Below are 26,224 nucleotides of genomic sequence, written 5' to 3'. Positions count from 1 at the left end.
AATGTCCGCTACTTTCCACTAGTCGGCACGAACGCGAACAATAAAATAAAGTTTACAACAAAAGTTTTTGTTTTTATGGACGCTCTAGTGCTAGTCTCTCAGACTTTCTTACACCCGATCGGCACTGATTGGCATTGAAAAATAAAACGTTCCGTGCTCACCAATACATACGCCCAGAGGACCTTCGCGAATTTTCTTCCACTCTTCGCACACGCGGCAGAATACCAAAATGGCCAGCTAGAGCAGCCAAAACTTTTTCGCCCCCAAACTCCGCGGCGACCAGACTACTGGGCCCATAACATGATGAGCAGACCCAGGATGCAGTGGAACGGATAAGTCACCGGGAATTCGGAATCAAGTGGAGATAAACTTAGCACACACGGAATAGATGACGATGCAAGTATAACTTACAAAAAGGGCGTAACCATTGTATTACCACATAATGGAGGTGAGTAAAAAGGGTGCGAAACCCAAAACGCCGGGAGTGTCAAATCGGAGACATTAGTTGTAGCGGCCAAAAATCTGGATCAAAATTGTCTGCAGGCAGCCGAAAGTCTAAGAAAGTGACCAGTGAACGAAGCACCACGTCAAGCGCCCAGATACGACTGGAGGCGGAACTGAAGGCTGTGGAAGAGCGCCAGCGGATTAGAGAGAAGAGTTAGTAGCGGAGAAAGAGCTTGATGATTGAAGCCAAGCGAGTTGCTGAAGTAAAAGCTAATTAGAAGAAGAAGATGTCTGAAGAGTGGGAGTTCCGGATGAAGCAAATGGGAATCATCCACATCAAAATCCAGTAATTTACGTCGTGAACGTGGCAATCTTTGGAGCTTCCTGTTCACCCAGCAGCGCCCAATTTATTAAGAATATAAACGCTAAAGATTTCGAAGTGAAATATCCTTGAACGGCAGCTGCCATCGTCCATCGTCACTACGTGGACGATTATCTAGACAGCTTCAGGACAGTAGCCGAGGCAGTGAAGATTGGAAAGGATGTGAAAGATATTCACGCAGCAGGTGGATTCGAAATCGGGCATTTCTTATATCTAGCGATACAACGATTGCAGCACAAATGGGTGAAGAGTCACCAGATACAGTGAAGACTATATGTGTGCAGAAGAATGAATGGTTTGAATCTGTATTGAGAATGAATTGGTCACCTGTTAGCGACATTTTCACATTCAACGTTTCAACAAAACAGTGAAACGTTCAGTAATGAACAAATGCTTTCGATGACGGATGTTACAGCATGGTATTGCTTACAGAATGGCGTCCATGGTATTCTACCGAAGTCAAGCTCACTATACAAGTTGTGATCGACACAAAGCAATTAACTTCAAGTTCACCAGTGCAGATATTGAATTTACCTAAACACTTATTCCTCAAAGCTCCGGAAGGGGTCACAACTTGACTTCAATTAGAACATCTTAGCACACGGACGCCTGATTTACAAAGAGGCCGGAATTGGTAAATGGCTTCTCTTTTAAAGTAAATTCCCCACCATAATTTACCGGCTATTTTGTATTTTGTTTTCGCCCAACAAGCAAGGATGTTATCGATCATTTAGTAATCTGCCTTCGATCATTTAGTAGTTTGTCAATAACTTATTCCAGAGGCCTAATTTCAAAATATATTGTATAGTGGACTTTTAGTTCGAAGGTTTTTCTACAACACTCCGTAACAGGTCGATATTCGAATTCTACTATTAAAGAAGCTACGGTGCTAGTTGCTATACTTATACTAAATGATAACGAAATATGCAATCATTTAGTCAAAGTTACTGCTACTAGCGCTATAGCTCCGTTATTAGTGAAATTCAAACAACCAACTGTTAGGCAGAGCTGTAGATAAACCTTTGCACTAGAAGTCCCCCATACAACATTTTGAAATTCAGCCTCTGGAATGAGTTATTGACAAACTACTAAATGATCGGAGGCAGATTACTAGATGATCGATAACTTCCTTGCCAACAAGGCAATTATCTAATCATGATGCCATGTTGGATATTTGGTAGCATCCTCATATTTACCCTTCTGTGATAGTTCTGCTGTTTTTACACGAAAAACGTGAAGGTTCCGAAAAAATCGACATACAGACAAAACAAAAATCAACTAGGGGAAACCGCCAAATGTTGAACGGCAAATTTTGTCGCCTATTGTTGAACTCGCATAAGAAATGCACGTGCGTTCAACAATAGGCGAAAAAATTAGCCGTTCAACATTTGACGTTAATATTTAATAATACATTGGGGGTTAAACTACAATAAAATTTTCTAGTACAATTATGTACAATTATGTGATTAAAAAATATTAAAAACTCCCTCATTCTTTGCCTCTTTCTTTTTCAGTCGATGCCGATGAAATTCGTCGTTTGGGCAAGCGCTTCAAGAAGCTCGACCTGGACAATTCGGGAGCGCTCAGCATCGACGAGTTCATGTCCCTGCCAGAGCTGCAGCAGAACCCGCTGGTGCAACGCGTCATAGACATCTTCGACGCGGACGGAAACGGCGAGGTGGACTTCAAGGAGTTCATCCAGGGCGTCTCGCAGTTCAGTGTCAAGGGCGACAAGCTGTCGAAGTTGAAATTTGCCTTCCGAATATACGACATGGATAACGATGGATTCATCTCCAACGGGGAATTGTTTCAGGTCAGTAGTCGCATATTGATTGGGGGGAGTGGGCCCGAGAGGTCGTGTAACGAGACCGCTTTGTATCATCAAATGCCTTAGACTCGATGGGTGAGCTAAAATTAGTTAAACCGCGACGACGACGACGACGACCGCGACAGATGCTACACACTGTTTGGTGGGGCTGCTGGTACAGTCAGAGTCGTAATGACTGAGTAATGGTCGTACCACTATGCAAATCACACACATGGCGGAGCTCTATGCTGAAGGCGGTGTAGCGTACGTTTGGATTTTTCGTTTACTCAGGAATCAGGTTCACGTGATGTGAGCCGGTACATATGAGAAAGAATCTGTGCGATTCTATAAATATAATAGTGCGGCTAGTGTTTGTTGTTTGTTTTCCTTGTTTTCATTTTATGGCAAGGTGGTTATTTGTAACAGCTACCTGCATTTTTCTCATTTTTTTGTGTGAGCTGGTAGTCCATGTAGGATAATTGCTACATTGTTGGCATGAGTTCTGTTTTCGTCACATATTAGCAAATCAATGTAAATAATATTGACTTTTAGGTTGACACACGCGCTAGTAAAATTATACCCAGGGAATCAATTTTTCGTCGATGCGCATACGAAACAAACGACAAAAGGGAACCGACGACAAAGCTTTGTTTTTGTCGGAGATAATAATGACAAAGATCCGAAAAATTTTGTCCACGACAAAAAAGAAGACAATTTTGTTGCTAACTTTTCATTCCGTTATTTTGCATTCTCTCTAGAGCAAATTTCGGTTTTATGCTATCGTAGTTTTAACTTTCATGGAAATATTCGAGAATCTAACGCTAATTACAATAATAATCTTGTATTCTTGGAAATATCAGAGCATGCGAGGGAAATGATTCTTGTCATATTGTGTTCAGGTTTTGACAAAGGCTTGTTGCAAGGCGCGTTTGTCAGTAACAAACTCTGTTGATGACAAAAGGTCACCCCCCTGGCGTCCTATACTATCACAAGGGGTTTGACAATAGCCACCATGTCCACGGACGGTAGCTCATTACCGTCCGTTGTTGTTGTACGAAAATAAACATCATGTGTTTTGTTTACTATTTGTTTTGGTTAAATCTGAAAATTGTTTTCATGGAAATTATGTTATTTGATGATAAAATATAATAAACTTACGAATTGGAGTGAATCGATAGGTGAAATCAAACGCTACAAGAAATCATATTTCGTAACTTGTTCTCCCGCTCCGAATCAAACAAAAGATATTATTGTTTATACTGTGGTGAGCTTCACAGTTGAAATGGTCCGGGGCGGGGATGCAAATCGAACAACATTCATTAGTGAAATTGAAATGAAATAAATGGTGTGCAGAAAGATGTCTTATAGGATTATATTTACATGCCCATAATAGCTGGTATTATTTTTGAACAAATTGAAAATGTGTAATCAACAATATTTTAAATAAAATCTAGTTGCTTGTAAACGCACGATTCGGAAGAAGAACTTTTCAAAAGGTATGCTGAACATATTCATGAAGATGTTCGCTACGCTGAGAAGCATCTCTTGCCACGGGGTTGCAAAAGGTATATTGTTAGGCGTTGCTCGAATATTGATTCCCTGATTATACCTAATAATAAATGGGCAAGTGAATCAACAATTCAGTTGATTTCAATTACCTATCTTGCGAAAAGTTGAACGTGTTAAATTTGATCAATTCACCTGAACTGCCCAACCGTAGCACTTAAGATCTAATGAAGTTGAAACGTTTAATAAAAAACAAGGAGTGGCTGTTTGGGAATATTTGATACTGCATCACATAGAATAACAATTCCGGGCACCCGAAATATTAACAAATTTTGCTACTTTGGAATTTTGTGGTACGAATCTTAGACGATTGCAAGTTTCTTACTCACTCATGAGAATAGAGTGGTCCCAAATTTCATACAAAATAGTCCCTAATTATTAGGGTGGCTCAAAAAACACTTTTTCAAATTTTTTGATGGGCCGCCCTTTTATTCGGTTCTATTTGATGCCCTGATGCTCTGGAGGCAGCAGGGACTATGTCCAAGGGCTTGACGATCCTTCCCCAGGCCATCTGCGAGTTGTGGCGCCTGCCTAGGATGTGGTGGGGTTTGACAGTGGGCCCTGTTAAACCTCTATAAAAAGCTGCATGTATCCGCAAGTAGGCTCCGCCAAAGCGACCGTGTGCCGCTCAAAGCGCACAAGCCCAAGTCCTGGTGTTAGGTGGGACGCTAAACAGCCCTGACACGACGGCCCTCCGACGAGACAGGAGGTTTGCGCAGGCCCAATAAGCCGCCTTTAAAAACAACTATTACGAACGACATAGAAGATAATACGACTCGATACAATCGGCAACGACTTAGGCGACGAATAAAGGATCACGATTGGAAGCTTGGAACATGGAACTGCAAGTCGCTAGGCTTTGCAAGGTGCGATAGGATAATCTACGATGAATTACATCCCCGTAACTTAGATGTCGTAGCGCTGCAGGAAATCTGCTGGACAGGACAGAAAGTGTGGAAAAGCGGGCATCGAGCGGCTACCTTCTACCAAAGCTGTGGCACCACCAACGAGCTGGGAACCGGCTTCATAGTGCTGGGAAAGATGCGCCAACGCGTGATTGGGTGGCAGCCAATCAACGCAAGGATGTGCAAGCTGAGGATAAAAGGCCGTTTCTTCAACTATAGCATCATCAACGTGCACTGCCCACACGAAGGGAGATCCGACGACGAGAAAGAAGCGTTCTATGCGCAGCTGGAGGAGACATACGATGGATGCCCACTGCGGGACGTCAAAATCGTCATCGGTGACATGAACGCTCAGGTAGGAAGGGAGGAAATGTATAGACCGGTCATCGGACCGGATAGTCTGCATACCGTATCGAACGACAACGGCCAACGATGCATAAACTTTGCAGCCTCCCGCGGAATGGTAGTCCGAAGCACTTTCTTCCCCGTAAGAATATCCACAAGGCCACATGGAAATCACCTAATCAAGTAACGGAAAACCAAATCGACCACGTTCTAATCGACGGTAAATTCTTCTCCGACATCACGAACGTACGCACTTACCGCAGTGCGAATATTGAATCCGACCACTACCTCGTCGCAGTATGTCTGCGCTCAAAACTCTCGACGGTGATCAACACGCGTCGGAGTCGTCCGCCGCGGCTTAACATTGGGCGGCTACAAGACGGTAGACTAGCCCAAGACTACGCGCAGCAGCTGGAAGTGTCACTCCCAACGGAAGAGCAGCTAGGCGCAGCATCTCTTGAAGATGGCTGGAGAGATATTCGATCCGCCATTGGAAGCACCGCAACCGCTGCACTAGGCACGGTGGCTCCGGATCAGAGAAACGACTGGTATGACGGCGAATGTGAGCAGTTAGTTGAGGAGAAGAATGCAGCATGGGCGAGATTGCTGCAACACCGCACGAGGGCGAACGAGGCACGATACAAACGGGCGCGGAACAGACAAAACTCGATTTTCCGGAGGAAAAAGCGCCAGCAGGAAGATCGAGACCGTGAAGAGACGGAGGAACTGTACCGCGCTAATAACGCACGAAAGTTCTATGAGAAGTTGAACCGTTCACGTAAGGGCCACGTGCCACAGCCCGATATGTGTAAGGACATAAACGGGAACCTTCTTACGAACGAGCGTGAGGTGATCCAAAGGTGGCGGCAGCACTACGAAGAGCACCTGAATGGCGATATGGCAGACAACGGTGGCGGTATGGTAATGAACCTAGGAGCACGCGCGCAGGACATGCGACTTCCGGCTCCGAATCTCCAGGAAATCCAGGAGGAGATCGGCCGGCTGAAAACAACAAAGCCCCTGGAGTTGACCAACTACCAGGAGAGCTGTTTAAACACGGTGGTGAAGCACTGGCTAGAGCGCTGCACTGGGTGATTACCAAGGTTTGGGAGGATGAGGTTCTGCCGCAGGAGTGGATGGAAGGTGTCGTGTCCCATCTACAAAAGGGCGATAAGCTGGATTGTAGCAACTACCGCGCAATCACATTGCTGAACGCCGCCTACAAGGTACTCTCCCAAATTTTATGCCGTCGACTAACACCAATTGCAAGAGAGTTCGTGGGGCAGTACCAGGCGGGATTTATGGGTGAACGCTCTACTACAGACCAGGTGTTCGCCATACGTCAGGTATTGCAGAAATGCCGCGAATACAACGTGCCCACACATCATCTATTTATCGACTTCAAAGCCGCATATGATACAATCGATCGGGACCAGCTATGGCAGCTAATGCACGAAAACGGATTTCCGGATAAACTGATACGGTTGATCAAGGCGACGATGGATCGGGTGATGTGCGTAGTTCGAGTTTCAGGGGCATTCTCGAGTCCCTTCGAAACCCGTAGAGGGTTACGGCAAGGTGATGGTCTTTCGTGTCTGCTATTCAACATCGCTTTGGAGGAGTAATACGAAGGGCAGGGATTGACACGAGTGGTACGATTTTCACGAAGTCCGTCCAGTTATTTGGTTTCGCCGACGACATTGATATCATGGCACGTAACTTTGAGAGGATGGAGGAAGCCTACATCAGACTGAAAAGCGAAGCTAAACGGATTGGACTAGTCATCAACACGTCGAAGACGAAGTACATGATAGGAAGAGGCTCAAGAGAGGTCAATGTGAGCCACCCACCACGAGTTTGTATCGGTGGTGACGAAATCGAGGTGGTTGAAGAATTCGTGTACTTGGGCTCACTGGTAACCGCCGATAACGATACCAGCAGAGAAATTCGGAGACGCATAGTGGCTGGAAATCGAACGTACTTTGACTCCGCAAGACGCTCCGATCGAATAGAGTTCGCCGCCGTACCAAACTGACTATCTACAAAACGCTTATAAGACCGGTAGTTCTCTACGGACACGAGACCTGGACGATGCTCGTGGAGGACCAACGCGCACTGGGAGTTTTCGAAAGGAAAGTGTTGCGTACCATCTATGGTGGGTTGCAGATGGCGGACGGTACGTGGAGGAGGCGAATGAACCACGAGTTGCATCAGCTGTTGGGAGAACCATCCATCGTTCACACCGCGAAAATCGGAAGACTGCGGTGGGCCGGGCACGTAGCCAGAATGTCGGACAGTAATCCGGTGAAAATGGTTCTCGACAACGATCCGACGGGAACAAGAAGGCGAGGTGCACAGCGGGCAAGGTGGATGGATCAGGTGGAGGACGACTTGCGGACCCTCCGCAGACTGCGTGGTTGGCGAAGTGCAGCCATGAACCGAGCTGAATGGAGAAGTCTTTTATGTGCAGCACAGGCCACTCCGGCCTTAGTCTGATGATAAATAAATAAATGCTCTGGACAAAATTTCAGCCAAATCGGTCAACGTTTGGGCGGTGCTAAACTCGTTGGAAGTTTATATGGAAAAATGTATGCAAAAACATCCAAAAACAGTGATTTGCAGTTGGGCAATACAATTTACGATCAAGAACCATGATACTCATTCAGTTCTTGTATAATTAAATACAGAATGTTATGCTGAAAACCGCGAGAAGATTAGAGTTTATTACGCAAAGATATTACCATTTTACTGCAGTGTTCTGGGGTGAATTTATTTGTTTTCAAAGGTAAAAGAAACGAAATTTGCTCAAACCCCACTTCACAGAAATGCTAATAATTTAGCCGGGCAAACTCTAATCTTCTCGCGGTTTTCAGCATAACATTCTGTATTAAATTCTCCGTGATCTGAATGAGTATCATAGTTCTTCATCGTAAGTTGTGTTGTCCAACTGCAATTCACTGTTTTTTGATGTTTCTGCATACATTTTTGCAGATTAACTTCCAACGTGTTTAGCACCGCCCAAACGTTGACCGATTTGGCTGAAATTTTGTCCAGAGCATCAGGGCATCAAATAGAACCGAATAAGAGGGCGGCCCATAAAAAAATGGAAAAAAAATTCCATACTAATTTGAGCCACCCTACTAATTATACTCAATAATGTGTTTCTCTGTAAAATAAAATAACTTCTGTGAAGAAGATTCAGGTTTTGATAGGCAACTTTTGGTTGGCGCCATAAAGGAATTTCAATCACCATCCGAGACATAATGTATGAAAATCATAATATTTTGCTACCTTTTGAATAGCACATCTTTAATAATATATATTGACAAACCAGTTAGGACATAAGAAACGGCATGGCTTTGCACATCCGTATTGTCGGCTAGTGTAGGCACATGGTATGGTAGTATCATGTCAACATGTGTCTATACCCAAATCAGTCGGTTTCCGACACAGCAATCCTGAGCAGGAGAGAATTGATCCGAAATACTAGAAGCGTAAGAAGATTAGAGAACCCCCTACTCTAATAACACTTACGTAAATAAGAGCCTCAGAAATCTTTTTTAAAGTGTTTCGGAAGCCTCTTTTCAAGTGGCTTGGAAGCCTTCTTTTAAAATGCTCAGAGAACTCCTTTCAAGAGGGTCGGAAGCATAATTTCAAGAGCTTGTGAGCCTCTTTTCAAGGGGATCGAGACGCCTCTTTCAAGAAATTCGGAGGTCTCCTTTCAAATAGTTTGGAACCCTCCTTTTAAGAGGCTCGGAAGCCTCCTATTTAGTGGCTTGGAATTATTTTTTCAAGAGGCTTGGAATCATACTTTCAAAATGCTCAGAAGCGTCTTTTCAAGATACTCAGAAGTCTCTTTTCAAGTTGGAAAGTTGGAAAGCTGGTATTCAAGAGGCTCGTATCGTAAGCCTCCTTTCAAGATGCTCAGAAGCCTCTTTTAAAGTGATTCGGCAGCCTCCTCCAAGAGACTTGGAAACCTTTCTTTAAAATCCTCGGAAAGCAAGAGGGTTGGAAGCATCATTTCAAGAGGCTTGTAAGCCTCCTTTCAAGAAGCTTGTAAGCCTCCTTTCAAGAAGCTCGGATCACTCCTTTCAACAGACTCGGAGACCCTTCGATTGGTTTAGAAGTCTCCTTTCAAAAGGCTTGGAAAACTCCCATAAATAGGCTCAGAAGCGTTCTTTCAAGATACTCAGAAGCCACCTTTCAAGTGTCTCGAAAGCCTTCCTTAAAGTGGTTCGGAAGGTCTTTCCAGAGGTTTGGAAGTCTCCTTTCAAAAGGTTCGAAAGCCTCCTTTCAAAAGGCTCGAAAATCTCATTTCAAGAGGCCCGGGAGTCTACTTTCAAGAGACTCGGAAGCTTCTTTTCAAGGGCCTCGGATTTTTTTCCCAAGAGACTTGGAAACATATTTTCAAACGGCTCAGAGGCGTCCTTTCAAAACGTTCAGAAGCCTCTTTTTAAGTAGCAGGAGAACCGCTGTTCAAGAGGCTCGAAAGCCTTTCTTTAAGAGGCTCTAAAGGTTATTTTAATAAGGCGTGGAATCGTACTTTTAAGATGCTTGGAAGCCTCCAATAGTCAAAAAAAAGTTCTGTAGGAAGCTCCATGCATAAACTTGATTTGAATTGGGAAATTTCACGGAAAATGAAAGTTTCTGGCAGGTTTATAGAGAGCCATATATTACGATAGTTTTCAGGACCATGTTTCATATATCTTATGAGTTACGCTTATTTTCATTTACAGCAAAAACAAAAAACATAGGGGATACCTCAATTAATGCAAAAGTTCGAAGGGGTACCTCTCAAGAAAATTGTTGAGAACCGCTGGCCTAGAATACCTGAAAAAAATTTTTTTTTTGTTTCAACACTTTTTCAGTTGTACAAGTTTTTGCAGGATCCAGTGAAAAAACCTTATTTTGTATGTTAAATCTCCGTAAAAAAATCAGAACCTTTGGGTTATGTACAAGGTACCTGACGTAAACTGCGTATTATAAGTCACATGGTTTCAGCATGAGCATGATTGACTGCCCACGGTTGCTACTAAGTTATTACCAGGCCAGCTGAAATTACAAAATACCAACAGATGATATTTGGGACTAATTTGAGACCTGTGGGGTCTCCAGTAGCCGAGCAAAGGCGTAGAATTGCATATCCGGAACTGGCGATTTCAATTCTCGGCTCGGTCTAGGATGTTTTCGGGCGGGAAATATTCTCGACTGCCTGTGTGTATCCATTGTACTTGCCCCACAAGATACAGACTCATGCAATGGTGGGTATAGAATAGCTTTCAATTATTGTGTCTTGCAACAAAATGAAAACTTTCGTGATCATTTTTCAAGGCTTCCACTGATCTGAAAAATTTATCTTTATCTTACTTATTTTTACTTATGAATCCTGTACACCTCCGGTGGTGCAAAGGGCCGACTTGAAAGATCTCCATCCTGAGCGTTGCCCGGCTATCGCTTTAACCTGTTGCCAGGTTAGACTTCGGTCGACTTCTTTTATTTCTTTATTGAGGCTTCGCCGTCATGAGCCTCTGGGTCTGCCTTTGCTGTGATGTCCGGCTGGATTCCAGTCTAATGCTTGTTTACAAATTTCATTTTCGCCCCTAAGTAGAGTGTGGCCAACCCAGCTCCACTTCCGGTCCCGAATTTCTGTTGCTATCGGCCTCTGGTGACAACGACGATGGAGCTCGTTGTTTGAGATCCAGTTGTTAGGTTACCAGGCCCAAATTATATACCACAGGCATCTGTTGATGAACACCTGCAGCAGTTGAGTGTTCTCCACTGATACACACCATGTTTCGCTAGCGTATAACCGCACAGATTTCACGTTAGAATTGAAAATTCGTATTTTGGTGCGTTCACTTATCTGCCTGTTTTTCCAGATATTTCTTAAACTCGCAAAGGCAGCCCTTGCTTTCTGTATCCGTGCACCTATGTCGATCTTGGTACCGCCGTCTGACGCCATTTGGCTACCAAGATATTGGAAGCTTTCAACATTCTCCACTGGTTGCCCGGCTACTGTGAAACTGGAAGGAGTCACCGTGTTTTCATCCAACGATTTGGTTCAACAAATGACAAATGACGTTAATGACTAAACCTGCCGAAGAGGAGCGCTCGGCAAGGTCGTTGAGCTTACTCTGCATATCAGAGCGCCGTTGCGCAAGGAGTGCAACGTCATCAGTCAATTCGAGGTCGTTTAGGTGCTCCATGGTTATAGGCTGCCATAACAGCCCGCGGTTTGGTTCACAGCCAATCGCATCTACCAGAATCTCATCGATTACGATGAGGAACAGTAACGGTGATAGAATACATCCTTGCCTCACACCAGCTACGACCCGGTTAGGGTCGGACAGGACCCCATTGTGCGGCACTTTACACGAAAAGGCCTCGTACTGTGCTTCGATGAGGCCGATGATTTTCTCAGGAACCCCCTTGCGTCTCAGGGCGCCCCACATATTCTTGTGGTTGAGACGGTCGAAAGCTTTTTCGTATTCAATGAATACTAAGTAAAGGGACTCTTGGAATCCAGTATTTTGCGCTTGGTAATGGCGGCCAAGTGAGTGCCTTTTTGACGTTCAAGAGGTAGAAAATATTTACATATTTTAATCGTAGTAGGTCCTGAACTTGAACTTGAAAAATATTGGCACTCATGTGCTCTGCCACATAAAGCAACAATTTTGTTTATCGGAAGTCAAAATATGTTTTCTGTAGATTTCTTCATTTTTTATTCGCTACGATAATGTTATGCTAACAAATACTTATCTTTGTATTTCAGCTGAAGAATTTGAGAACCAGAAGCACGAAACATTGAAAATCCTGCTACACACAATATCTAATTATTATGAAAGCTGGAATTAAACATGAATTGGCTGATTCGCTCTTAAGACGATGGTTGGTTAGTTAGCGGACGAAATTTAAGAAATAAAATGCTTCATTACGACTAAGGAAATCCGCACTTCAGAATTATTCGCCAAGCTCCGTAGTTGGAACGTTTGACGGAGTCCATCATAAGTCCGCTAGTATTTGCTTTGTTCAACTCCGTTAAAAGCTAATCTGTCGAATTCATTCCGGCAAGTTTGCTTAGGGATTCTGGTGACTGGGCCATTTGTTGGTCTACCCAGTCCGTCTGAGTATTCGTCAAGTTGAATAATCGCGCTAGGGTAAAAGTTCCGATAGTCGTGGGTGTTCCTATAGTTGCGGTAGTGTTGTTTTTACACAATCTACGTATTTAACGCAGCAACCCATATAGTCTATCAATTTGTTGACCTGTCATTACACGAAATACAGAAAAACAGGTTGAGAATTGCATCAAAATTGGTAAAGTATCAATAAAATACCTTTTCCTTTTCTCTGCTGTGTACCAATAGTTGCGGTAGTGTTCCTATAGTGGCGAGTCCCGTATGAAAACAATGGGATTCGCAACTATAGGAACACGAATTAAAAAATACCGCAACTATTGGAACACTGCACCAATAATTGGAGGTACCATTTAAGGTAACAATGATGGATGCTGCTGCCATTAGGACCCCTTCCGGATCAAATATAATTAATAAACTTCCATGTTCACCCTTGAGGTAAGTGAAATGAAGTATAGGCTTGCTGTGAACCAATAAATAGTGGTGGAACGTGCTTAGTTCCTCCACTATTGGGTCTTTTACCCTATAGAGGACAGCGGTTTATTATAAAGCTATCTCAGCCGTAGCCTAATGACAAAAAGATTTCACTTTTGCGAATTGGGCTTTGACTAATTACAATTTATACATGCATAATTCAATTTTCTTAGTATAATAAACATATGACAACTGTAATATAACAGATATCTTGGAGAGAGGGCAAGAATATTCAGAAAGCAAAACATTATGCGAATAGGCAAAATATTATGCGACGCAAAGCTGAAGTTCGATCAACCAGAAAAGACAAAATTCATGATTTCTCAGGTTTTTATAGGGAGTATGAAAAGAGGAAAATTTAATGAACTCTTCCCTACTAATATCAGAGATACGGATAATAACCAAAATTCTGAATAACTCCTTTCTGATAACACGCATTCCAAAGATTCGCACAAAGTAAATTAGATGTGTATAGCGGGATTGACTTTCTAATGTTCTCGTTCTCGTGATTTTCATATTCTTCAGCTAGAAATTGAAAATGTTTATTTAAAATTATATGGAAAATGAAGCGAATGTTGGGAAAATTTTGATCAACAAAAAACTCTTTTGACTTTTCAGGAACAAAATTGTTGATTAAAGACAGAGCAGATGAGTGTCAATATTTTTCATATAATCGAAGCCTACTTTGATTAAAATATGTAAATATTTTCTACCTATTGAATGTCAAATGGCACTCACTTGGCAGCCATTATCGAACGCAAAATACTGGATTCGTTGACTTGCTCCAGAATGATGCGGAGCGTGACAATATGGTCCACACAGGATCTTCCGGCACGGAATCCGGCCTGCTGCCGCCAGAGGGTCGCATCGATCTTCTCCTGAATCCGGGCTAGGATAATTTTGCATAGAACTTTGAGAACGGTACACAGCAACATAATGCCTCGCCAGTTATCGCATCCGCAGTATAAATTTAAAAGCACGTGCTATCCAAGTATTCACCGCTATAATCAACCACGTGGCGGTAAAATTTTCAAAAATATCAAATTTATTATTAAATATTTGACGTGAATTAGGGTTAATGTACCAGTTTTGATCATGTTCATAATTTAGGCAGTTTCTCGCATAACTCCAAAAGAAAAGCATTTTTCGAGGGTTTTATTAGTCATAACAGGAGATATATCGATATTTTTTTTTAAATATGCCTTTTTCAGGGTTAGCCAAATTAGGCACTAAGGTGACCAAAACCGGTACACTTCCCGTCTAAAAGTAAGGCTCGGGGTGTTAAACAAAAATTTCCAAATTCGAAACTGTCACGAAATTAGGCAAGATTTCAAACGCGTATAGCTCTCTTACATTTTGGTGGATTTCTGAGATTTTCTAATCAATCGATTCGATGTTCGTCCACCGTGGACGGATTTCGAATACAAGAATCCAAACCAAAAACCAAAACAAAAATTGAAACATGCTGATTGACTAAACTACCACCGTAAATAGTTCAATATGCATCTTGAGAAGCGATCCTTTCGATTTGTATTACACTTGTCTTACTTTACAAATCGCAAATTGCTATTAAAAAATTTATATTAAATTTTAATATTAAAAATATTATTTAATATTAAAAATATTTAAAAAAACAGTTACTTTTGGGGTAATTATGTTCTACACGAATATAAATGGCGCCATGAACTTTGCGTATGGTTGGTGACGATTTGTTTTTGATTTATGTTATTTTAATTTCAAAGCCTACTTGGCTTAAAAGCTAACTGGTAAGGGCCAATTTCTTCACCTCCGCTCAATTTCTAAGCGGTACTTACCCATACGCTTAAATATGTTTTAGGGACTAATCGGAGGTGAAGGAAACGACCCTAAGTATGTTAACAGGATAATATAAATTATTTATGAATTAATTACTTCAAATCCTCATCAATTGATTAATATCTCATAAGGTGGACGGATTTCGGCACTGTACGGGTTTAGGTCCCCCACAGTATTATATGCTGTTTAAGTTAATTTAATCCAGACTTTATAGGTTTTCCAAATTGTTTTGGAATTCATATCAATTAGTCTACAAGATCAACGCATTATGGAATCCAACAAAAAGCAATCCAGCATGCCTAAAAAACAGTTTTGGGAAAAGTATAATGGAACATTATGATTGTAGAATATTTACATTTTATCTCATTATATTTCGTGCTCTGTACAAAAACAGTATGCCAAAAAATGTACGGCAACATTGCAACAATATTTTTCTTTATCCGCAGACTGTTTGTTTGTTGCTGCATGAGAGCCTCGTGTCGTTCATCCTCACAGTATTTGCATGAACTTTCTTTTTCAGCTCGTGTATAGCACCGATTTTGGATTGATTTCGGCTTGAAACCAGGCGTAGTTGACCTGCTAGACCAAATGATCAGAACTTCAGAACATTTTGGAGAGCCTAGAACATCTGCATAAAATTTATTCGGACTGCACATTGAACGCAAGTGCTCTAGGGACTTTTATGGACATGCTGGGTTGATTTCGGTTTGAAACTAGGCTTAGTTGACCTGCTAGACCAATTGATCTGAATTCCAGAACAATTTGGAGAACTTAGAACATCTGCATCAAATTAGTTTGGACTGCACATAACAGGCAAGGGTTCTAGGTACTTGTATGGACATGATGGGTTGATTTCGGTATGAAACTAGGCGTAGTTGACCTGTTAGACCTGCTGTGAGCTCCGGAACAATTTGGAAAACCTATAACATTTGCATCAAACTAATTTGGAATGCACATAATACGCAAGGGCTCTACGGACTCGTATGGAAATGCTGGGTTGATTTCGATTGGATACCAGGCGTAGTTGACCTGCTAGACCAATTGATTTGAATTCCAGAACAATTTGGAGAACCTAGAACATCTGCCTCAAACTAATTGAGACTGCACAAAATATGCAATTGCTTTAGGGGCTCTCAGGGACAAGCTAGGTTGATTTCCGTTTTGCAGTTCTTCTAAATCTGTCAGTTTTGCTCATATGAAATTTGGTGAATCGAAATTTTCTACGTTTTAAATAACAGCATCCGTACTCCAGCTGATCTAGCAAAAAATATGGTGATCCCTAGAAATATAACAAACTAGCAAACTACAGGAAACTAGATGAGGTGGTAAAGACAACCATGAAAGAATTGTGAAAATCGCTTAGAAGCTGTCCGGGAGCCCTCTGTTTGAAATCATGATTATAAAGATTTCTTGATCGCAGTATTCGACATGTTAACCAAGAACATGTGCTTCCCAACATGAAATTAGGTTCAGGTTTCCCATAATACAAGTTCCATACAAATGCTTGTACACTTGTTCATTCATTTAATAAAACGGAAGATGAAGTTTGCGTAAAAAGTCTAGTCACAAGATAAATCAACGCACAAATATACCATGCGTCTCCATATGCTTTTATGCTGCTGAACAGTTTTCAAAATCCCATTTTTTCCTCATGGAGACATTCAGATAACGTAATAACTTAGATTATTGTTATAGCTTAGTATTTTAACTTATCTGAACATGCAATCATGCAAACATGCAAGTGACTTCAACGCCGTTAAAGCGATGATCCTCTTCATACTTTGTGACCAAATAATCTCGGAATTTTCCCAATCAAACAACAAACGCCAGTAACCAGTCGATTTTGGAGGTCGAGAACTACAAATGCAACACATGAGCATCGCGAGTACAAACTTTTTTTTTCTGATTTTGTCGTCCAGAATCAGTTAAGTTTGTCTTTCGTAGTAGACAGCATAATTATCTTTAACATTTCTATAATTATGATAATATTTGTAGGCTTATTTAATTGCCGTAACATAATAACATTTTTGAACCTCTATTTTATAATGAATTTTTGAGATTTATGTATCAATAGACTCGGGAACTCGTCACCAATTTGCCAATTTTTAAAACTTTTGATTATCAACAGTAAACAAGGTTGTCGGACCACCCTTAAATTTGCATGAAACACTTCAAAGCATTTAATTGCCATTTAACTTTGAGATGCATTAACCACTCTAAGTCGAATCCAACAGTCGGAGAAAGGCGAATAAATGGTTATTTCAGTGAAAATTTAAAATTGTCGTGTCCAACAATTTTCATATATGGAGTTACGCCAGTTTTGTTTGGTGACATATGTAGGTAATCAAAGAATTGGCGTGATCGAACATAATTTGGATGCGCAGAACGGTCTCGAGACTTGCGTAATTTTGTTCTTTTATGCGCGGTCGAAAAGTTAATTAATTGGTGCGCGATCGAACATGATTTGGATGTGCAGAACGGCCTCGAGACTCGCGTTCTTTTGATCTGCTTTGTGCGGGAAAACTACATATTACATTCGGCATACTGTTAAAAAAACGAACCTCGCTAGCTCCATACCCCATATATCCAACATCCCAAAGATTACTCGGGGAAGTGCAGATAACTCGTCGGTTTCTAATTGTCTTGATTTATTTTTGGTTTCAACAGGTGCTAAAAATGATGGTCGGCAACAACCTGAAAGACACCCAGCTGCAGCAGATAGTCGACAAGACGATTGTGTTCGCCGACAAGGACGAGGACGGCAAAATCTCGTTCGACGAGTTCTGTTCCGTGGTCGGCAATACCGACATTCACAAAAAGATGGTCGTCGACGTTTAAGGAAGATTGTACACGCAAACACCCACACACACATAATTTTAAGCATATACTGATATATACATAAAAAACACACTTTTACTTGCTAGCAAAAAGAAAACTAATTTATTAAGTAAAACTAGTAAAAAAAACTAAGCAAGAGTGTATGTGAAAGTTGCATCTGATGAAAACAGGAAAACACAAACGATCTACTTTTTAAGTTGTTTCTATGTTGTTCACTATCAATTTTAATAATATTACTTGCATATGTATTAACATGGAAGAAGTGGTATAGCGAATAAGATCTGTCTAGTGTGAGAAAGATTTAAAACTCAATGTGCGCTTGTTTCTTTTGGAAAAAAACAAATGTCTATTTTCCCTTAAGATCCAACATTTATATCCGGAGGTAACACACAAACACTAATACCGTGCATTTGGTTGTTATAGCACAGATAAATATTTATTGTTTTTATTAATTTTTATTTTCTATTGTTTGTCGGTGATTTCCTATTACTCTGTTTTCTATGTTAAAAATCCACGAAGCTAGAACAGTACGCAAGTTAATACCTTGCCACAGATAGGCAGATATAACATTCGAAGGATTTTAATTGACGGTGATTTTGATTGTGAACGGTCATAATCAATTAAGTCGGGAACGAAATAATAGTTCGATAGGAATGTGAGAAGAACATCTCAGCGATATTTTTTAATGAAAAATGTTTTGGGTGTTATATCTGTTTATCTGCGACTAAAGCATAAAAGAGTGCAATTCAAAGACGTTGCGAACTATTTTAACATTCGGATCTAAAGGCAATATATTAAATATAATAAAAAGAGAAATGATAATACACGGCTCTTCTAACAGTTACGGACCATTTTCAGCACATTGATCGTAAACAAATCCCACGTTGGACTACAGCTCGTCGTAAGTACTTAATGGAAAGAATTGAAAACAACAAGCTAAAGCAAATCAAAAGCATCATCAATTACAACTACTACTATTATACAACACTCACACTGTCACAAAGATATGTAATGGTCATCCATGCTCCATTCGGATTCACTTCGGTGACTGCAAATCGAGTACTAGCATAATTTCCAACCCTTTATTTGTCTTAGGACATTCGAGTAAGAGGACAACGTTTGCGAGCAACACATATAGATATTTAACGAACTTATTGCCACTGTTAGAGATTATATCGTATGTCATAAATGTCTAGCTAATTTTTCCCCAAATTTAATTGTACATGCAAAAACCATAAGTGAACAAAAAAAAACAAATCGAACGGTTAAGAACAGAGTACTATCGTAGAGTCTTAGGTTAGGAGCCAATTTTTCTATACACTATACTGTTGTTGAGTCGAAAACTTTTTATCTCGTTCATCCCAGCTCTGAATTGTGCGCTGCTCCCATGGGTGTACGGCGTCAAAGTCACGGTTATTGGCGATCTTCACAATCTAAGCAAGAAACGAGGTACGGATGGGATCCACTCGAGGGGACAGAACAGATGGATATTTCCAGATTAATTTGCAACAGAAAACATTTGTGTTTCTACTTTGAGAAAAAAAACACATTTTTATAATTATTTACTATAAAGAGTTCTAAGACCAGGCTTTACATACCAATGAGACCCATGTGGCGGAATGGGTATTGTATTATGTTTTTTTTTGCAATTTTGTCTGTATTTGCGAATTCATGGATAAGAACTCCACTGTACCTCTTGACAGAACTCGGCGACCACCACAATTTCTGCTGTTTGTTTCCCAGTGGATGCCCACTGAATTGGTCCTCCACTAAACATTACCAGGCATCTGGAATACGACCGATATTGAAGGATTCGTTTCGCCTCCATCCAACCTGTCTGTGAGGGATATCTCATAGATGTGTGCGCCACAGAGTTTTCCGGGGAAATTCCGAAGAATCAGTAAAGACCCGATAAAGACCTTCAAAATATCTTGTTGAAGCTCCATGGAAGGTTTTTTATTACCCGTTGAAATCAAAATTTTAGACATCGAAGGGCCGTTTGACCGAATGTTGTTTGGCCGAATATGTCATTTGGTCGAACAAACTATTAGAACGAAACCCCTCTGGACGAAAGTCGGTTGGCCAAAAATGTCATTTTGGCCGAAGTGGACATGCGGCCAAAAATGTCATATAGCCGAAAAGATTATTTGGCCGAAAATGCCAGTTCCAGTTCGGTCATGTCCCTTTGGGAAGATCCATTAATTACGTAATGCAAAAATTGGGCATGTTGAACCACCCCACCCCCATCTGTCAACACTTTTTCAATGAAACATCTGAAAATTTTGTATGGTACGTCACACTTTGATCAAAACCCCCCTCCCCCCTCTAAGCGTTTCGTAATTTGAGGACTCTCCCTTTTCGCTGTATGTCGCTTTCAGCCAAATTTTTCGGCCAACACATTTTTGACATAATAAATAACTGTTTCGTCCAAATGGATTTCGGCTAAATGGCTTTCGGTTTCACGTGTTGTTCGGCCAAATTGCTTCCTGCCAAATTACAGGAGGGGCCGTTAGGCCGAAAGTCTTCAAACCTAAAACCATTTGGCCGAACAAATCATTATGGTGAAATCTATCTGGCCGAAAATGTCATTTGGACGAAACATAACTTGTTATTTAGCCGAAAAAGACGTTTAGCTAAAAACAACATTCGGCCAGAATTATCCTTTGGCAGAACGGACCATTTGGCTGAAATGGACATACAACCGGCCAAAATGATCCTTTGGCTGAAAAAGTCGTTTGGACAAAATGGTCGTTTGGGTGAAATGGCCATTTGCTTGAAAATGTTCTTCGACCAAATGGGTCGAAATTTTTACCCATATCGCCTGTTCAGAAAATGAAACATTCGGCCATATGACCCGTCGTCCAAATGACATTTTCGGCTAAATGGCCCTTTTTGTCGAACGGTTTTTTTTCTCAAACTGCATTTTCGGTCACATGACCTACTAGGGCTAACGGATTTTTCGGCAAAATACCAGTTTGATCGTATGTGCCATTCGGCCGTATGTCGCCTCCAGCCAACTAATATTTTCGGCCAAATCGTTTTTGACCTAATAACCATTTCGGCAAAATAGAAATCGTCTAGATGGCATTCGGCCAAATGGCTTTCCGCCGAATGACTTTGGGCTGAACAGCTCTTCCTGTTTTTGAATGATTTCCCGTAGAATTCTAATAAAAAATCCCAAAGGAATTAAAATTCTCGGTCACATGGCCTATTAAGCCAAACGACCTGTTAGGGCAAATGGCTTTTTTGGCTGAATTACCAGTTCGATCGTATGGCGCTTCCGGTCAAATGTCCTTTTCGGCTAAACCGTTTTGGCCAAATAGAATTCGTCTAGATGATTTTCGGCTTAATTATTATACGGCCAAGTGGCATTCTGCCAAATGGCATTCCACCGAATTACTTTGGGCTGAATGGCGAGCAGATTTGCCAGCTCTCAAGCATCGGGTATCTCCAGCGACTTGATCTCGTCGCAATACGCCACTGCGCCGCATCTGGCCTTTGACTGCTTCAACGATACTTTTCGGTTCCACTACAAACTTGCCTGTGTTGAACTTGGTGTAATATAAAACAAATAAGAAGGGTTGTGTACAATACATGCCCGCAAGGTAGACGTTGGACAACGCAAGGCCATCGTTGCGATTAATATTTCTGTCGTCACTAAGCGATTGTGTTTTGTACTTTGATTCTGCTAAGGATGGAAATTTACTGCCGTCGCCAAGCGATCAATTTGCAATTGTCTTGTCTTGTCTTAGTACATGCACAGCCAGTAGAAACAAGCGATCAATTTGCAATTTTAAACAAAACTCGTCTTGATTGAACCTGCTCTTGTATAAAATGGTGGTCCTGAGAAGAACCGATTGATTTCTAATAATAGTGACAATTGTGGCTTGGGAGCTGCTTCCACTGATAATTACCAATCGTTAATACCTCAGACGCTACCGTTGCAGAAATGTATTCCACCGCGTTGCTGCCACGACCGCCACAGACACAATCGTAGCGGAACAGGCAACCGATAGCCCGAATGTTGCGAGAAATCTCACCTGAGTGTTGCTGATGCTAACGACGACGACCACACGACCCACGCCGTCGGTGAAAATAAAATTGTATGAAATTATGGCCCTGAACAAAAAAAAAAACGATTTATTTTCTATGATGCGCATTTCCAAACACGAACTGCAACAAAACCAGAGCCAGAACCAAACGAGAAAATTTCACTGGAGTCCTGCTGCTGCCGACGACAGCCACTCGGTAGTTTGCCGTTGAAACGCTACGGACGCAGGAACCACCTTCATCGGGGCAGGGACCGCTACCGACACCATCGTACTTTCCGCTCTCATCGGCCGCTCTTCGAAACACGGGTCTTTTATGCCCAGAGAAAATAAAGCGGTGGGCCAGAAGGCCCGTAACTTACATGATTCTGATGTCCGTGTTGGGAATGCATGGAATGGGAATTGTATGACAAGAATTAAATTTTACAATAGTTTATCGTAAATAATCTTGATTTTTGATGAAATTGACAAATTTCTGGAGAGTTTCCGAGTCGATTGATATATAAATCTTCGAAATTGATCGAAAGATAAAGACGGTATTAACGTTCAAAATCCTATAAGATTTCGTGATGGTCCCCAATTTTAGATTCTGATTTGAGACCCAATACTTTCGGGTAAGACGTTGTCCAACGTCGAAACACAATAATAAGGAAATTTAATAAAATTGCGGGTCTTCACACTGTGAGTCGTAAGGTGAGGAATCAAACGTGTACACCTCCTGAACCAACGCGTCGCCATCGTCGAATTCATCTTCCAGTGGTTGTGATAGACAACGAATGTCAACTTTTCCACTTTCGGTCCCAGCTTGTTTCGCTTTTTATTGGGAATGTGAGCGAACGCAGAACATCCGAAAACATCGAAAACATGCAATCGTCCGTAATCCGATTTCTTCCCAAACTTTAGCTCAAATGGTGTTTTCCAGACGTATCTTGATGGCAGCATTATCTGCAGATAAACGGCCGTGTTGGTTGCTTTTGGTAGATGTTGAATCATTTTTGGTCAATGTCTTATTAGTATTGCTGGGCAGCACCAGCCATTATTATGATCGGGTGATTTTTTAATTTATGAGCTGTCAATTTTAATCACTCACTCCAAAATCTTCAGAACCTTAGGCTTCGGTCCGATTCGCGAATTAAAATCAAATTAAACTTTAAAATGACAATTCAATAATTTACAAATAACCCTGGTCGCAGAGCAAGATTACTTTTGACAGATGTTGAATCATTTTTGATAGATATTTTGTTGGTCTTGCTGGGTAGCACCAGCCATTCTTATGAGCGGGTGATTTCATAATTTCCGAACTGTAATTTTTAAGTTTAATTTGATTTTAATTCGCGAATCGGACCGAAGCCTTAGTTACTATGAACGCTAATGGTGTTGCCATGCCAACCGTCACCTCTGGTTTCGATTTTTTCTTCAACACGTGGTTCTGGATAGCACCGCCATTTGTGGGTTCCCGTCCAGTTCTTGACACTGGGCACTCTCGTTTCATATGACCGGACTTGTGGCATTTATGACATACAATGGGCTATTTGCTATCGTCAGGATGTCGGCAGAATCCGACCGAGAGTCGGGCTGCAGACCCTGTCCATCGTTTGCGACACAAGGGAACAGCTGCTCCATGTGGAACAGATGACCCTCCATGTACCCATCGTCGGTGTACTCAACTTTGCCCAACTTTACAGCACTACACGCGGAATAATATTATCGTCTTCTGGTGGTGTTTCTTTAGCTCTTCCCAGGTCTTGCAGTTCTGGACAAGTGGATTTTTACTGTCGTCGACAATTAAAACTTTTGTGGCTCTTGCATCCGTCAAAGGTTTTTTTATTGGCATATTTATTTGTTATAGGCACTCTGTTTTTTGGCCGCTATTGTGCCGTGATCTACCCTTGGTATTCTGCTGTAGATAATCCTCACAGAATCTATATTTTTTAGATATCCATAATTTGTTATTGTTGCCTGTGCCAATTCATCTCATCGTGAGTCCGTTGTGTCTATTTGTCCATGGTAAATCCAAGAATCGTTGCATTGTACGGTTGCCATTTATCGAGGTACGTCGGAGGAATGCCTCCGAGAAGAACAGTTTTGTCGGTCGTCGTCAGGATGCCGTGGCGGTGAGGCGCGTTCCCCAAAAACGCCACCGTACGAACTGCGCTTACGACGACTGACGAGGGTTTTGGTGTAGAGGCTGGGAATCGGACCCATAACCATTTGCTTAAAAGACGAACGTGTAGCTACGGGACCCCCAATCCGTCAAAGGTTGTGTAGTGGTTTCTTCCACTTGTTTCCTAGCCACCGCACTTCAACTTGTCCAGGCCGAACTTGGTTCCTCTTATATCAGGAACGTGAAAAAAAATTGAAGTAAAATATATGTCAAGACCAAGTACAGCATTTTTTTTCATATTGATATTGCTACTGTGCTGATTCAAATATGCCACTAATCTAAGTTCGTGTTAATTTGTTGATATTCAATAATGGTTTCTGATATCAGGTAAGTAATGGAACTTTTTCATCCGTACCTCGTGTCACACTTATTGACAAAGACATAGTTTAAAACAAATGTGTTCCAATACCGTGATTTTGACACCGTGATACTGTGTTTTATGCCATCCGTCGTTATTCACATGTGAGAAATAAAAGAAATACCCTTAAAATTCATTGATTCGGAATGACCTCTCCTTTTAACGATCCACCGTTGATTACGCCCTTCGTCTGTCAATGTGATAGATTTAGTCTCGCCAAAAAGATGAAATAACTTTCAGGTTTTCTTTTTACGTTCGATTCACTCCATATTTCCCAATCAAATAGGTCATTGAAATGTTGTTGAGCACACATACATACACCTTTACCACGATAACCTTAACAAGATACAGAAATTACAACAGAAATCGGAATTTTAACAAAATCGACTTATCACTAGTTACATACAAATACATAAATAACGGTTCAGAATTCGCGAATCTGTTGATGGATCGACAAACTGAAGAAACTTGTTTCATTGGAATATGAACTTTTTACAAAATTCAAATCCCACTGAGAACAAGCTTCCCCCACACCCCCGGTGAAAACGAATACAATCCCTTGCTCCGCACAGAAACAAAAAAAGAAACGAACCCAGTGCAATGAATCGGGAAACCAATGCGTTCTGCTTGCAATACTAAATGTGCAATTAAATCCCCTTCTTTTCGGAAATCGGGGCCGCCGAAAATCGGGTGCGTTGTTTTTGGGTTTGGGGCGGCGGAAAAAACCCATATGAACCATGACCACTGATACACGAAGTGAAAATTTAGAAAATCTATTCGGCAAATTTGAGGAAAACATATTGAAAGAACAACAAACATGTGGACAAGAGTAAAAAACAATGTAACAAGAAGCAAAACAGAGGCAAGAAATTATTCGTTTCAATGGCATGCTGAAAACAATGCATTACAGAAATTATCTATTTCTATTAAACTTACAAATGAATGAAATAAAATCTTTTTTCAAAACACTTCAACTTTTGGACTTTTGTAGTGGGCATGAGTATGATGACACTTCAATCAATAGCTTCTATTTTTTATTAGAATAAAAAAACTGATCAGTCAAAGCGCCAACGAGGAACCCTATACGCATACTGTGCTGTAGCGTGTTAGAATCGCAGCTCCTTCAGCATAAGGTAGGTACCGCAACCCTCGTAAGGTAGTCTACCAGAATTTACAGTTACTATAAAAGCAAAAGCAGAGCAAACTGATTGAATCAAAAGCAACACACCCGCTAACGAATAAAAGAACAACGACTGGGAAGTCGGACTATGAAACATAAGAACTTTGAATGACCCAACAAACAATTTAGGCTGAATAAGCTAGATTTTTAGCTGCAGAAGACTACTTTTGGTTGAATAAGCGCTTCCAATTTGCCATCGGACATCGGCTTCCAATTTACCATGGACATCGAGCGGCTACCTTCTACCAAAGCTGTGGCACCACCAACGAGCTGGAAACCGGCTTCATAGTGCTGGGCAAGATGCGCCAACGTGTGATTGGGTGGAAGCCAGTCAATGCCCACTGCGAGACGTCAAAATCGCCATCAGCGACATTAACGCTCATGTAGGAAGGGAGGAAATGTATAGACCGGTCATCGGACCGGATAGTCTGCATACCGTATCGAACGACAACGGCCAACGATGCATAAACTTTGCAGCCTCCCGCGGAATAGAAGTCCGAAGCACTTTTTTCTACAGCAAGAATATCCACAAGGCCACATGGAAATCACCTAATCAAGAAACGGAAAACCAAATCGACCACGTTCTAATCGACGGCAAATTCTTCTCCGATACCACGCACGTACGCACTTACCGCAGTGCGAATATTGAATCTGATTACTACCTCGTTGCAACATGTCTGCGCTCAAAACTCTCGACGGTGTACAACATGCGTCGGAGTCGTCCGCCGCGGCTAAACATTGGGCGGCTACAACACAAGATGGTA

At 41.5% G+C, this 26,224-nt stretch overlaps 1 protein-coding gene across 1 annotated transcript in view; it reads left to right on the top strand.

The window, feature by feature from the left end:
• LOC134204546 (calcineurin subunit B type 2) overlaps nucleotides 1-25,254 on the top strand; it is a 35,160-nt gene extending 9,906 nt beyond the window's left edge. The window contains exons 3-4 of the mRNA XM_062679360.1: nucleotides 2,341-2,639; nucleotides 17,539-25,254. Of these exons, the coding sequence (XP_062535344.1) occupies nucleotides 2,341-2,639; nucleotides 17,539-17,709 (470 nt within the window). The 3' untranslated portion in view covers nucleotides 17,710-25,254. The remainder of the gene's footprint in view (nucleotides 1-2,340; nucleotides 2,640-17,538) is intronic.
• The last annotated feature ends 970 nt before the right edge of the window (nucleotides 25,255-26,224 follow it).

The sequence above is a fragment of the Armigeres subalbatus genome, chromosome 1, assembly GCF_024139115.2.
Source record: "Armigeres subalbatus isolate Guangzhou_Male chromosome 1, GZ_Asu_2, whole genome shotgun sequence".
NCBI classification, from domain to species: Eukaryota; Metazoa; Arthropoda; class Insecta; order Diptera; family Culicidae; genus Armigeres; species Armigeres subalbatus.
The sequence above is the reverse complement of the archived record's forward strand: the minus strand, read 5'-3'. Positions and strand labels throughout refer to the sequence as shown.